The sequence below is a fragment of the Mya arenaria genome, chromosome 16 (genome assembly GCF_026914265.1).
Source record: "Mya arenaria isolate MELC-2E11 chromosome 16, ASM2691426v1".
Lineage (NCBI taxonomy): Eukaryota > Metazoa > Mollusca > Bivalvia > Myida > Myidae > Mya > Mya arenaria.
Genome location: NC_069137.1, coordinates 20,690,302 through 20,706,472, shown reverse-complemented (window position 1 = coordinate 20,706,472; position 16,171 = coordinate 20,690,302). Strand labels below are relative to the sequence as shown.

At 36.1% G+C, this 16,171-nt stretch overlaps 1 protein-coding gene across 8 annotated transcripts in view; it reads right to left on the bottom strand.

The window, feature by feature from the left end:
* Positions 1-16,171, bottom strand: part of LOC128221240 (hornerin-like) — a 102,929-nt gene that overhangs the window by 8,011 nt on the left and 78,747 nt on the right. For 6 of the 8 annotated variants that reach the window (XR_008258926.1, XM_052929766.1, XM_052929767.1 and 3 more), the window contains 9 exons: positions 14,455-14,553; positions 13,029-13,118; positions 12,663-12,725; positions 12,320-12,415; positions 10,901-10,942; positions 10,214-10,255; positions 2,792-2,836; positions 2,477-2,518; positions 2,265-2,303 (listed from right to left, as the gene is read on the bottom strand). Coding sequence is in view for 7 of the 8 variants with exons in the window: in XM_052929766.1 (XP_052785726.1) it covers positions 2,265-2,303; positions 2,477-2,518; positions 2,792-2,836; positions 10,214-10,255; positions 10,901-10,942; positions 12,320-12,415; positions 12,663-12,725; positions 13,029-13,118; positions 14,455-14,553 (558 nt within the window). In the remaining variant the exon portion in view is untranslated. Of the gene's footprint in view, positions 1-2,264; positions 2,304-2,476; positions 2,519-2,791; positions 2,837-10,213; positions 10,256-10,900; positions 10,943-12,319; positions 12,416-12,662; positions 12,726-13,028; positions 13,129-14,454; positions 14,554-16,171 lie in introns of all 8 variants that reach the window. The other 2 variants (XM_052929772.1, XM_052929771.1) reach the window with 2 other exon arrangements.

Sequence of the window (16,171 nt, the reverse complement as noted above, 5' to 3'; positions counted from 1 at the left end):
GTAGTTGTCGTGGTATTGTCAAAGCCGTGGTGTAGTTGTCGTGGTATTGTCAGAGCCGTGTTGTAGTTGTCGTGGTATTGTCAAAGCCGTGGTGTAGTTGTCGTGGTATTGTCAAAGCCGTGTTGTAGTTGTCGAGGTATTGTCAAAGCCGTGTTGTAGTTGTCTTGGTATTGTCAAAGCCGTGGTGTAGTTGTCGTGTTTTTGGCATACATGTGGTTTAGTTTTCATGGTTTTGTCTTAGCCGTTGTGAAGTTGGCGTAATATTGTCATAGCCGTTTTGAAGTTGTCGTGGTATTGTCATAGCCGTGGTGTTGTTGTAGTGGTATTGTCAAAGCCGTGGTGTAGTTTTCGTGGTATTGTCATAGCCGTTGGGAAGTTGTCGAGGTATTTCTTAACTGTGCTGTAGTTTTCATGGTATTGTCAAAGCTAGGGTGTAGGTGTCGTGGTATTGTCATGGCTGTTGTGTATTTTTTGTGTGTGGTATTGTCCTGGCCGTGTGGTAGTTGTCTTGATATTGTCAAAGCCGTTTTGATAGTGTCGTGGTATTGTCATAGCCGTTGTGTAGTTGTCGTGGTATTGTCATGGCAGTTGTGTAGTTGTCCTGGTATTGTCATGGACGTTGTGTAGTTGTCGTGTTATTGTACTAGTTGTGGTATAGTTGTAATAATATTGTCAAAGCCATTGTGTAGTTGTCGTGGTATTGTCAAAGCCGTGTTGTTGTTGTCGTGGTTTTGGCATGGCCGTTGTGAAAATGAAGAGGTATTGTTATAGCTATTGTCAAGTTATCTTGGTATTGTCATACATGTAGTTTAGTTGTCATGGTTTTGTCTTAGCCGATGTGAAGTTGTCGTGGTATTGTCATAGCCGTAGTGAAGTTTCAATGCTATTGTCATGGGCGTTTTGAAGTTGTCATGGTATTGTCATAGCCGTGGTGTAGTTGTCCTGTTATTGTCATAGCCGTTATGTAGTTGTCGTGGTATTATCATAGCCGTGGTGTAGTTTTTGTGGTATTGTCATAACCGTTGGGAGTTGTCGGGGTATTTTCATAGCCGTGTTGTAGTTGCCGAGGTATTGTCATAGCCGTTGTGTAGTAGCCGAGGTATTGCCATAGCCGTTTGAAGTTGTCGAGGTAAAGGCAGGGCCGTGGTGTACTTGTCTTGAGGTATTGTCATAGCCGTTGTGTATATGTCGTGGAATTGGCATGGCCGTGGTGTAGTTGTCGAGATATTGTCATAGCCGTGGTGTAGTTGCCAAGATATTGTCATAACCGTTGTTAGGTTGTCGATGTTTTGGCATAGCCGTGGTGTAGATGTCGTGGTATTGGCATAGCCGTAGTGTATTTGTCGAGGTATTGTCACAGCCGTGGGGTAGTTGTCGTGGTATTGTTATGGCCATGTTGTATTTTTCGAGTTATTGTCATAACCATGATGTAGTTGTCAAGGAATTGTCATACCCGTGGTGAAGATGTCGTAGTATTGGTATAGCCGTGGTGTAGATGTCGTGGTATCGGCATAACCGTGGTGTAGTTAACGAGGTATTGTCACAGCCGTTGAGTAATTGTCGAGGTATTGTTATAGCCATGGCGCAAATGGCATGGTATTGGCATGGCAGTAGTATAGTTGTCGAGGTATTGTCATAGCCTTAGTGTTGTGGTCGTTGTATTGTTATAGCCGTGGTATAGTTGTCGACGAATTGTCTTAGCCGTGGTGTAGTTGTAGAGGTATCGTCATAGCCATGGTGTAGTTGTCGATGTATTGTCATAGCCGTTGTGTTGTTGTCGAGGTATTGTCATAGCCGTGGTGTAGTTGTCGTGTTATTGGTATGGCCTTGGTGTATATGTCGAGGTATTGTCATAGCCATGGTGTAGTTTTCGTGGTATTGTCAAAGCCGTTTTATAGTTGTCGAGGTATTGTCATAGCCGTGGTGTAACTGTCGTTGAATTATCATAGCCGTTGTGTATTTGTCGATGTATTGCCATAGTCGTGGTGTTACTGTCGTGGTTTTGCTATAGCCGTTGTGTAGCTGTCGAGCTATTGTCACGGCCGTAGTTTAACAGTCATGGTTTTGTCATATCCTTGGTTTAGTTGTCGAGGTATTGTTATAGCCGTGGTGTAGTTTTCGAGGTATTTTTGTAGCCGCGGTGAAACTGTCGTGGCAGTGTCATAGCCGTTGAAATGTATCGATATATTATTATTGCCGTGGTGTGATTATCGAGGTGTTTTCATTGCCGTTGTGAAGGAATCGATATATAAGCAAGTTATTACCATAGCAATGATGTTGTTGTCGTCATCTGATCTAAACTTCTATGTAGTTGTCATTGGTGTTGATATATACAAGAACACTTATAGCCATGATTCATGAAATGTTCAATATTATCAAGAAAAACAACTGAAATCAACAAATAAATATCTATATATTACAACTTACTTTTACCGCTTGCATAACAAAAGGCAATCTATAATAAATTAAAACTTACTTTTCCTTCCCTATCTCCAAATTTACAATTTTGTACTTTTCTCTGAAACAGAGATATGCTCGTTATAAAATCTGAACAACGGGTGGTAGGTATAAAAGAAATCGAGTTTGGCCGAGGCTAAAAATATGATATTCACATTTTTTTCATTCTAATTTTTATTTATTTTTACTTTAGTTGATTAACCCTGTCAATAGTGGTAATAAAAAAGTACGTCATTCAAACAATACTTTATATTGTATTATTGCACTCTAACGCTTCACTACAAGGATATAAACAATTTTTCGTAATTATGACTTTATTAGTAAAGACTTTTACTCGTAATGTCTTTTTAATTGCTGCTCCAGTTCTGCATACAAATGCCTGAAAATAGACAAAAAAACGTATTTGCAAACGAAATGTTCTAAACAAGTTTTTGTAAGACATAATGTACGTATTTTTCAAATTTAATTGCTTTACAATAATCCAATTCCTTCATACGAACTATTAAGTTTTAAACATAAAATAATTATTCATCTGCGGCTGATAAAATTTTCTTAAGTGTTTGTATTCGATCAATATCAGGTGTTTTAAATTTGCGGTACAATTTTTATATTTCCTGATGCATGTTATGTCACGTGATGAATTAATGCTGACTATAGACAGATATGTTTTCGTCTGGTCTTAAACGGGCACCATAAATTCTAACTCTTTGAAATTAAAAGCAAGAAAACATATCATATAAAATTGGACTCATTTAGTTACTTTGACAACTCCATGCACAATTTTGGAACAAATAATACATATACAAATCATTTATCAGAGTCAGAGCTGCCTCGGTGAAAGTAGAAATGCAATCGTTCTAGGGCAATACTCGGAGAACCTAATGCTTAGCAAATATATCAAGGTTAATTAATCCCCTACGAGACACAATCCGTTAATCAACAAACGCATTCGTCTGCAATATATCGTCTTTGATCATATACACATAATCTTAACGCTGAAAAGGAAGATATGCATTGAGATACGCGTAAAATACTTTACTATTTTGTCTAACCTAGATCCAGTGCTACCTCATATGTTCAAATTACGTGTGTGTTTTGATATTAAGCATATTTTAGACGAATCGAATTAAGGTTATTGGATGAGAGTTATTGGGTTTGACGGCATTTATGTATGAAATTAAATGGGTAACCCACACTACAAGAAAAAGCTTACGCGACTGCATACTTAAGAACACATGCTGGTATGCTATGAACGTGAAAAAGCAAAGATTTACTGGTTGTCTGTGATAGCATGTGGCATTTCAGAAAACGGGGCGTTATATGATCCTTGAAATATTGAAAGTGCCACCAATATATTATAATTGATCTTTGGAGTTAACAAGTGAAATGTCATGGTTACAATTATTTCTGAGGCTATGGACTGTTCAATGTATCTTTTTACACCTGGTTATTTTAAATATGAATATTTTATCTGTTATGGTTTTCAAAATATGGCATTATAAAAGTAAGCCAGTAAATACTTGCTGCTTACACATTATGATATTAAGCGTGTGATGGCTTACCGGGTTTGGCAGTATGACAGTTAGTCTTAGATTGATTGCTGGTATACATTGTGATATATAGCATGTGATGGCTTACCGGGTTTGGCAGTATGATATTTAGTCTAAGATTGATTGCTGGTGTACATTATGATACATAGCGTGTGATGGCTTACCGGGTTTGGCAGTATGAGAGTTAGTCTTAGATTGATTGCTGGTATACATTGTGATATATAGCGTGTGGTGGCTTACCGGGTTTGGCAGTATGATAGTTAGTGTAAGATTGATTGCTGGTGTACATTATGATACATAGCGTGTGATGGCTTACCTGGTTTGGCAGTATGAGAGTTAGTCTTAGATTGATTGCTGGTATACATTGTGATATATAGCGTGTGATGGCTTACCTGGTTTGGCAGTATGACAGTTAGTCTTACATTGATTGCTGGTATACATTGTGATATATAGCATGTGATGGCTTTCCGGGTTTGGCAGTATGATAGTTAATCTTAGATTGATTGCTGGGAGACATTGTGATATATAGCGTATGATGGCTTACCGGGTTTGGCAGTATGACAGTTAGTCTTAGATTGATTGCTGGTATACATGATGATATATAGCGTATGGTGGCTTACCGATTTTGGCAGTATGACAGTTAGTCGTTGATTGATTGCTGGTAGACATTATGATATATAGCGTGTGATGGCTTACCGGGTTTGGCAGTATGATAGTTAGTCTTAAATTGGTTGCTGGTAGACATTATGATATATATAGCGTGTGGTGGCTTACCGGGTTTGGCAGTATGATAGTTAGTCTTAGATTGATTGCTGGTAGACAATGTGATATATAGCGTGTGATGGCTTACCGGGTTTGGCACTATGACAGTTAGTCTTAGATTGATTGCTGGTATACATTGGGATACATAGCGTGTGATGGCTTACCTGGTTTGGCAGTATGATAGTTAGTCTTAGATTTATTGCTGGTATACATTGCGATATAGAGCGTGTGATGGATTACCGGGTTTGGCAGTATGAGAGTTAGTCTTAGATTGATTGCTGGTAGACATTGTGATATACAGCGTGTGGTGGCTTACCGGGTTTGGCAGTATGATAGTTAGTCTTAGATTGATTGCTGGTATACATTGTGATACATAGCGAGTGATGGCTTACATGGTTTGGCAGTATGACAGTTAGTCTTTGATTGATTGCTGGTATACATTGTGATATATAGAGTGTGATGGCTTCCCGGGTTTGGCAGTATGTTAGTTAGTCTTAGATTGATTGCTGGTATACATTGTGATACATAGCGTGTGATGGCTTACCTGGTTTTGCAGTATGATATATAGTCTTAGATTGATTGCTGGTATACATTGTGATACATAGCGTGTGATGTCTTACCTGGTTTGACAGCATGATAGTTAGTCTTAGATTGATTGCTGGTATACATTGTGATATATTGCGTGTGGTGGCTTACTGGGTTTGGCAGTATGACAGTTAGTCTTAGATTGATTGCTGGTATACATTGTGATATATAGCTTGTGGTGGCTTACCGGGTCTGGCAGTAAGACAGTTAGTCTTATTTTGATAGCTGGTATACATATGATATAAAGCGTAAGGTGGCTTACCGGGTTTGGCAGTATGACAGTTAGTCTTAGATTGATTGCTGGTAGACATTGTTATATATAGCGTGTGATGGCTTACCTGGTTTGGCAGTTTTAAAGTTAGTCTTAGATTGATTGCTGGTAGACATTATGATATATATAGCGTATGTTGGCTTACCGGTTTTTGGCAGTATGATAGTTAGTTTTAGATTGATTGCTGGTAGACATTATGATATATATAGCGTGTGATGGCCTACCGGGTTTGGCAGTATGATAATTAGTCTTAGATTAATTGCTGGTAGACATTATGATACATAGCATGTGATGGCTTACTGGGTTTGGCAGTATGATATTTAGTCTTAGATTGATTGCTGGTATACATTATGATACATAGCGTGTGATGGCTTACCTGGTTTGGCAGTATGTTAGTTAGTCTTAGATTGATTGCTGGTATACATTGTGATACATAGCGAGTGATGGCTTACCGGGTTTGGCAGTATGATAGTTAGTCTTAGATTGATTGCTGGTGTACATTATGATACATAGCGTGTGATGGCTTACCGGGTTTGGCAGTATGATAGTTAGTCTTAGATTGATTGCTGGAAGACATTGTGATTCATAGCTTTGTGGCTTACTGGGTTTGGCAGTATGATAGTTAGTCTTAGATTGATTGCTGGTAAACATTGTGATACATAGCGTGTGGTGGCTTACCGTGTTTGGCAGTATGATAGTTAGTCTTAGATTGATTGCTGGGAGACATTGTGATACATAGCGTTGTGGCTTACCGGGTTTGGCAGTATGATAGTTAGTGTTAGATTGATTGCTGGTAGACATTGTGATATATAGCTTGTTGTGGCTTACCGTGTTTGGCAGTATGATAGTTAGTCTTAGATTGATTGTTGGTATACATTGTAATACATAGCGTTGTGGCTTACCGGGTTTGGCAGTATGATAGTTAGTCTTAGATTGATTGCTGGTAGACATTGTGATACATAGCGTGTGGTGGCTTACCGTGTTTGGCAGTATGATAGTTAGTCTTAGATTGATTGCTGTTATACATTATGATACATAGCGTGTGATGGCTTACTGGGTTTGGCAGTATGACAGTTAGTCTTAGATTGATTGCTGGTATACATTGTGATATATAGCTTGTGGTGTCTTACCGGGTCTGGCAGTAAGATAGTTAGTCTTATTTTGATTGCTGGTATACATATGATATAAAGCGTAAGGTGGCTTTCCGGGTTTGGCAGTATGACAGTTAGTCTTAGATTGATTGCTGGTAGACATTGTTATATATAGCGTGTGATGGCTTACCTGGTTTGGCAGTTTTAAAGTTAGTCTTAGATTGATTGCTGGTAGACATTATGATATATATAGCTTATGTTGGCTTATCGGTTTTTGGCAGTATGATAGTTAGTTTTAGATTGATTGCTGGTAGACATTATGATATATATAGCGTTGTGGCTTACCGGGTTTGGCAGTATGATAGTTAGTCTTAGATTGATTGCTGGTAGACATTGTGATACATAGCGTGTGGTGGCTTACCGTGTTTGGCAGTATGATAGTTAGTCTTAGATTGATTGCTGTTATACATTATGATACATAGCGTGTGATGGCTTACTGGGTTTGGCAGTATGACAGTTAGTCTTAGATTGACTGCTGGTATACATTGTGATATATAGCTTGTGGTGTCTTACCGGGTCTGGCAGCAAGACAGTTAGTCTTATTTTGATTGCTGGTATACATATGATATAAAGCGTAAGGTGGCTTTCCGGGTTTGGCAGTATGACAGTTAGTCTTAGATTGATTGCTGGTAGACATTGTTATATATAGCGTGTGATGGCTTACCTGGTTTGGCAGTTTTAAAGTTAGTCTTAGATTGATTGCTGGTAGACATTATGATATATATAGCGTATGTTGGCTTACCGGTTTTTGGCAGTATGATAGTTAGTTTTAGATTGATTGCTGGTAGACATTATGATATATATAGCGTGTGATGGCTTACCGGGTTTGGCAGTATGATAATTAGTCTTAGATTGATTGCTGGTAGACATTATGATACATAGCGTGTGATGGCTTACCGGGTGTGGCAGTATGATATTTAGTCTTAGATTGATTGCTGGTAGACATTATGATATATAGCATGTGATGGCTTACCGGGTTTGGCAGTATGATAGTTAGTCTTAGATTGATTGCTGGTAGATATTATGATATATAGCGTGTGATGGCTTACCGGGTTTGACAGTATGATAGTTAGTCTTAGATTGATTGCTGGTAGACATTATGATATATAGCGTGTGATGGCCTACCGGGTTTGGCAGTATGATAGTTAGTCTTAGATTGATTGCTGGTAGACATTGTGGTATACAGCGTGTGGTGGCTTACCGGGTTTGGCAGTATGATGGTTAGTCTTAGATTGAATGCTGGTATACATTATGATATATAGCGTGTGATGGCTTACCGGGTTTGACAGTATGATAGTTAGTCTTAGATTGATTGCTGGTATATATTATGATACATAGCGTGTGATATCTTACCGGGTTTGACAGTATGATAGTTAGTCTTAGATTGATTGCTGGTATACACTATGATACGTAGCGTGTGATGGCTTACCTGGTTTGGCAGTATGATAGTTAGTCTTATATTGATTGCTGGTGTGCATTATGATACATAGGGTGTGATGGCTAACCGGGTTTGGCAGTATGATAGTTAGTCTTAGATTGATTGCTGGTATACATTATGATACATAGCGTGTGATGGCTTACCTGGTTTGGCAGTATGTTAGTTAGTGTTAGATTGATTGCTGGTATACATTGTGATACATAGCGAGTGATGGCTTACCGGTTTTGGCAGTATGATAGTTAGTCTTAGATTGATTGCTGGTGTACATTATGATACATACCGTGTGATGGCTTTCCGGGTTTGGCAGTATGATAGTTAGTCTTAGATTGATTGCTGGTAGACATTGTGATATATAGCTTGTTGTGGCTTACCGTGTTTGGCAGTATGATAGTTAGTCTTAAATTGATTGCTGGTATACATTATGATACATAGCATTGTGGCTTACCGGGTTTGGCAGTATGATAGTTAGTCTTAGAATGATTGCTGGTAGACAATGTGATACATAGCGTGTGGTGGCTTACCGTGTTTGGCAGTATGATAGTTAGTCTTAGATTGATTGCTGGTATACATTATGATACATAGCGTGTGATGGCTTACCGGGTTTGGCAGTATGATAGTTAGTCTTAGATTGATTGCTGGTAGACATTGTGGTATACAGCGTGTGGTGGCTTACCGTGTTTGGCAGTATGATAGTTAGTCTTAGATTGATTGCTGGTATACATTATGATACATAGCGTGTGATGGCTTACTGGGTTTGGCAGTATGATAGTTAGTCTTAGATTGATTGCTGGTAGACATTGTGACACATAGCGTGTGGTGGCTTACCGGGTTTGGCAGTATGCTAGTTAGTCTTATTTGATTGCTCGTAGACATTGTGATATATAGCGTGTGATGGCTTACCGGGTTTGGCAGTATGATAGTTAGTCTTAGATTGAATGCTGGTATACATTATGATACATAGCGTGTGATGGCTTACCGGGTTTGGCAGTATGATAGTTAGTCTTAGATTGAATGCTGGTATACATTATGATACATAGCGTGTGATGGCTTACCTGGTTTGGCAGTATGATAGTTAGTCTTTGATTGATTGCTGGTATACATTGTGATACATAGCTTGTGATGTGTTACCTGGTTTGGCAGTATGGTAGTTAGTCTTAGATTGATTGCTGGTAGACATTATGATATATAGCGTGTACTGGCTTACCAAGTTTGGAAGTATGATAGTGAGTCTTCAAATGCTTGCCGATAGGGATCGTAATACATAGCGTGTGATAGTTTACCCGTTATGGCTCTATGATAATAAGCCTCTGTAATTGTTCTTCGAAATTCATTATTCTAAACGGCGTTTGTTGGCTTAACGGCTTTGACAATATTCTAGTAAGCCTTGAATATTTTGCCTTAATGCTTTGTTATATATAGCATGTGATGGCTTATCAAGTTTTGCTGTGTGATAGATAGTCTGTAACTGCTTAGTGGTAGGCATCACAATATAATTATAGTTTCCGATAATTTATCTGTTCCGAATGTATCGTAAGTGGTACTACTACTACTACTACTACTACTACTACTAGTACTACTACTACTACTACTACTACTACTACTACTACTACTACTACTACTACTACTACTACTACTACTACTACTACTACTACTACTACTACTACTACTACTTCTACTACTACTACTATTACTACTACTACTACTACTTCTACTACTACTACTACTACTACTACTACTACTACTACTACTACTACTACTACTACTGCAATTGTTTCTTAAAATATAAATTCAATCGTCCATATAGTTTATAAAGGTTTGAAGACCTACGAATATTCAGATCCGAACCATGGAGCTCCATGCAACTGACGTTCGCACACTTATACTGATGTACGCTTCAGATTTGTGATCAAAAGAGAACCGTATAAACTTATAATAAATTTGTGTTCAAAAGAGTGCCCTATATACAGGTTTTTCAAAAATTAAAGAAAATAATACCTACGATTTTTCTTGTTCCATGTCCGATATCAATATCTCGTTTTGTCTACAATAGTTAAAAAACATATTGATAATTACATGTTATATTTGAAGTTTATTTTCATTAAAATACGTGTTTGTTTTAACTATTTTGAATATTACCCTAAAACAATTGGCAATTATAAGTCAGCGAAATATAAGTTTTGGTTATACAGAGAATTTAAGGATATAAAATGATTGCGTCTGACCGAGATAAAAATAACTCTTCAGCCACTAGAATGAACAGTTAGATGTCATCATGCATTCGAGAAAATTATGTCGAATCACCATTATGCTACCGAGCTCAAGGAACCTGTTTAACAATGTATTCGGATAATTGATTTCTTAACAGGACTTGAAATTGAGTCCGTTTTCTTAATTAACTGTACTATGTAATATTAATAGCAGATATGCTAAAATGTGGTATTCCCGTATACAATGAACATTAAATGTGTTTGATTTTTAACAGTTTTAAGGTTCGCGCCATTGTTCATACTAAACTGTTTACTAATGTACCATGCTCTTTGTATACACTTTTATCATTCTAGTATGATATCTTAATCTTTATTGCTTTTGATTGGGCAATTTTGGACATGACATTGGTCCTAAATATGTTTAAGGGGTCAGAAAATATTTCGTTGTTGATGCCTAATCTTGTATCCCTAGTTCTTACCTAAGTGTGTCATTATACTTTCTAAAGCATTCATCTTTTGATCTGAAATAATAAGTTGACATATAATAAGCATTCACTTGGAAAATACAAAACACGTAATCTCAAGCTTCGTTTTTAATTGGAAATGTATCAAAAATACCCGTTTGTTCAAAGACCCAGTATCATCAATTTTAATTAATTGCATCAGTGCAAGCAAATCACGTAATTTGATTCAATATAAAATATTTACATTCGTACTTGATTTTCTGAACGATTAAACTTGTGTTCATTGTGCATGAATCGCTCGACCCTACGTTACCTATGAAGGCGGAGTTTTGCAAGAAAGCAACGCTCTGATTGGGCGCTGGTGAATCACCGTATATAGAGATCTTACTACGATCAAATTTTGATAATTATAGTATGGCACTTGTACACAAAAAACTGATAAAATGAAACTGTAAATGTCTCAAATTTTGAAAATGTTGACACGTAAATTGTCGAAATGCGTTTTTCATCATAATAATGATATAATGGTATCCCTCATATTAAAGAAGAATATCTTAAAATGTCATTACGTATTACAAAACAACATTTAAATACATGAAATGAATGGAACCTGTCAAATCGTCATGTAAGAACAATCGTCTTAAAGTGTCAATTCGAGATAACTTGCACATCATTAAACCACAATTTGATCGAAAACATTAAAAGACAACAAAATGAAAGTATTTTGACACTTGTTTACCTGTTAAAATGAACGTTATCCATAAAATCATCGTGACAACATTTATTATGCCAACTCACATTGGTCATGCATATGTTATACAGGAGTTAAAATATATCGATATTTTTTTTTTGTGATGAAATCAAAAATATTACAAAGGAAATCATTATTACCACCATATGTATTACAGTAAATACCAAATGATTAAAAATAATATTGGATTATTTATTTTCTTCTGCAAATTATTTCTACATTTTATTATGCTGAAAATAAAAAGAACGCCAAGAATAAAAACCAAGGGCGACAAGTGCCCTTATGTTCATGAGACAAGTGCTCTTACCATTTACATCTGCCCTTGCGTTTTTTTTTTCCCTTTCTTGTTATTAAAAACTTGTTATCGGAACTTTTTAGGTTGAAAAAATAATCAAATAAAAATAGAGAATGTATACAGAATCATTGATTTTATTGTTTATTCGTTCGTGCAGTTCGAACGCTCGGCTGCGACTATGTAAATTTACCAAAAATCACTAGCGCGATTTATGGATTTGCAAAATCGCGGCCGAGCGTATATACTGCATGCACGCACAAAAAGTAAAAAACAATCCTTAAATGAAAATGCTTTTATGTATTTTTAATGGTACAGGTCCCGTAATGCAGGAAAAGTGAAATGCTTTCCAAAGTCCCAGATATTCATGATGTTTTGACGTATACCGTACTTTATTGTATTCTGCAGTGCTTGAAGCTCCTTTCTTTTTTTGTCTAATTCCTTTTGTTTTTGCCTTAAGGCAGCACTCCTCTTATGGTTGCATGTTCTGTAAATAAGAAACTATTGATATATTTATTTTCGCCTCAAATTTAAGTAATATTAAGAATATCTTCCGCGAAAAATATCTGATACTATATTGTATTACTGAATTATTATCTTTAAAACTGTTCTAATTATGCAAAACACAATTGGTATGAAGATTTTGACGTGCAACACAATCGTTCTGGGTTATACGAAACTGTTTGTTTAAAGTAGCTGCCGTTATTTGTTTAATCTATGAAACAAAGGCCTACCTCAAACCGGAACATTCTTTCTCCAGTTTTTCAATTTCTATTGACAGAGATTTTTCTTTGTCCCTGAAATAGAAAGAGCTATGAGTATGAAACATTTTTTTTACATTGAATTTATTAGTTAAATTCATCATGGCTTAGCAAACGCGAGCTATTAGTTAATCATTACTAAGTAAAGGCAGGGCCAATAATAACATTGCAGACCCTTATTTTCAGCTACATCGGCACAGAACATTTACAGATATGCATACAATTGTAAGATTTTCAAAGTGTTTTTTTAATATGCATTGTTTAATGATGTGTTGAGGCTTATCTTAATTAGTTTTTTATAGCAAAATGAAAATAATTATATGAACTCATACACTTTACCGGGATTTGTTTATCACTGCCCTTTGTTCGTCTATCGTCTTTACAAGTTTTTCGTTTTCCTTCGCCATTTTTTGTATCTTCTTAAGTCGACTGAAATATTCTTTAAATTAGTAATTTTGTGTACTAATGAATTTGCATTTTATCCAAGACGCTGCTCCAACACAGGTTTTGTGAACCAATAAGTAAAATAAAACGAATTATTCTAAAATTGGATTTTATGTCATGAACTCGTGTAGAAATTTTATCAACCTTTGTGTTTAAATTTTATATTATCAAAGGACGTGCACATTTTATAAATGATATTAAGGAGAATTTCAGGTTCATCCATTTGTTAATGAAATTGAAGCTATGATAATAAGATAGAAGAAAATAACACTATTTTGACAAAGTATAAGGACATGACTGCTCGTTTAAATTTTGAGTAAATATTACTGCTGATAAATCCTAAAACATAGCAATATTTGAATCGTTGCTAAAATTAATAAAACAAATGTATTATACAAATGTATTATTAGTATGGTAAAAATATATGACCATCAAAAAAAATAACAACATATTTTCTCTGATATAGCCATATTCGGAGGGAAACACGAAAATATGAAAGATGTAATCATTATTCGTGTTTCCACCTCAGAAAAAAAGGTCATTCGAAAGAACGACAGATTTGGGTGTCATTTCGTTCAAATATTATTCTAGTACTTGTGTCTTATTTGAGCGCAGAAACTTTATATAATGATGATTAAGAATCCCGTGCCCACATATATCGACAATTTTTAAACTTTTAAAGAGTTTTGAGGCTTATAAAGGAAAAATTAATTGAGATAAAAATATGAACTACTTTTTGTTTTATAAAACCATATTTAAGTAAGTAGGTTTGCTTGATGAAATAAGATATTTAAGTGAAATGCGTTTAAGATTTTTTGAAGAATTAGGGCCAGTGGGGAAAAATCAAATTAACCAAGCAAAGGAAACCTTATGATTGATCGGTTAGACAAAACTAAGATTTGTTTTATTGTAATTGAATATGTATGAAGCTTAGAGCAATAAATAAAGGCTCATGCTATAACAAAAACAAAATCAAAAAGATAAAAACAGTATTTATTAAAAAAATCAATATATAAATGGCCACGAATTTCTCACTAACATTAGTGCATGCGTACATAATTCAATACATAAATATATCCCTAGGGGAAAGCATATATATATAAAGGTGATTTGTGATTACGGTCGAAGCAACAGTGATGCTCTCGTATATTGCTAAGACGACATGTACTTAATTTGGATATACAGTCTCGTATCGGTCTCCCACTGCATTTTGAGCTGATCCCAAATCATGTCAGGCACAGTGTAAATAATATGGTTTTAATGCATAAATAGATCATCAAATGAAACTAGTTCATTTAACGATGGAATAACACATATCTACCTCCGGGCATCATCAATCTTTGTTCTATTTCGATCAGCAAATTCGTCATCTAGAAACACCTGTTGGTCGCTTGCTTCTGAGGCGGTAGATGTCAGTGGCCTAAGAATATTTTGAATACTTTCATGTAAACGTATAATTACTCAACAATCATTCAATATCGAGCAGTACCAATGATGATGGAAAATAACAAAACACGTTCTGAAGCATGAACAATTCCAGTTTTGGGATCAGTTGGAAAAAAAACAACAACATATGCCTTGTCTTTAAAACAAGTAGTATGTTTTTATTTGTATAATCAAAGGTCAAACACAAACGAAGTTATTTTCACATGTATTTATATAATAATCACTGAAGCACACGGGTACTGGTAATTGTCTCTATGCTCGTTGACACACGGAAACTGGTATTCGTATCGATGCTCATTAACACACGGTATCTTGTAAATGTCTCTAGCAATTGTCCCTATGCTCATGGACATAAGTGAACTAGTAATTATCTCTATGCTTATGGACATAAGGGAACTTGTAACTGTCTCAATGCTCATGGACATAATGGAACTAGTAATTGTCTCTATGCTCATTGACATAAGGTAACTCGTAATTATCTCAATGCTCATGATCGTAAGGGAACTGGTAAATAACTGTAGCTCATGGACATAAGGGAAATAGTTATTTTCTCTATGCTCATGAACATAAGGGCACTGGTAATTATCTATGAGAACTGGAAATTGTCGCTATGCTCATTAACATAAGGGAATTGGTAATTGTCTCCATGCTCGTGGACATAAGGGAACTAGTAATTTTCTCTATGCTCATGGACCTATGGGAACTGGTAATTGACTCTATGCATATAAACACAAGGGAACTAGTAATTGTCTCTATGCCCATGGACATATGGGAACTGGTAATTGTCTCTATGCTCATGGACATAAGGGAACTGGTGATTGTTTCTATGCTCATGGACATAAGGCAACAAGTAATTGTCTCTATGCTCATGAATATAAGGGACCTGGACATTTTCTCTATGCTCATCGACATAAGGGAAGTGGTAATTTTGTATATGCTCATGAACATAAGGGAACTGGTAATTGCATCAATGTTCATGGAAATAATGGAACAAGTAATTGTCTCAATGCTCATAGACATAAGGGAACTGGTAATTGTCTTTATGCTCATGGACATAATGGAACTACTAATTGTCTCAAAGCTCATGGACATAATGGAACTAGAAATTGTCTCAATGCTCATGTACATAAGGGAACTGGTAATTGTCTCGATGCTCATGAACATAAGGAAATTGGTAATTGTCTCGATGCTTGTGGACATAAGGGAACTAGTAATTGTCTCTATGCTTATGAACATAATGGAACTAGTAATTGTCTCAATACTCATGGACATAATGGAACTAGTTATTGTCTCAATGCTCATGGACATATGGGAGCTAGTAATTGTCTCAATACTCATTGACATATGGGAACTGGTAATTGTTTCAATGTTTCAATGCTGATTGGAATATGGGAACTGGTAATTGTCTCTATGTTCATGAACATAATGGAACTAGTTATTGTCTCTATGCTCATGGACATATGGGAACTGGTAATTGCTTCAATGCTCATTGACATATGGGAACTAGTAAGTGTCTCTATGCACATGAACATAATGAAACTTGTAATTGTCTCGGTGCTCATGGACACACGGGACCTGGTAATTGTCTCTAT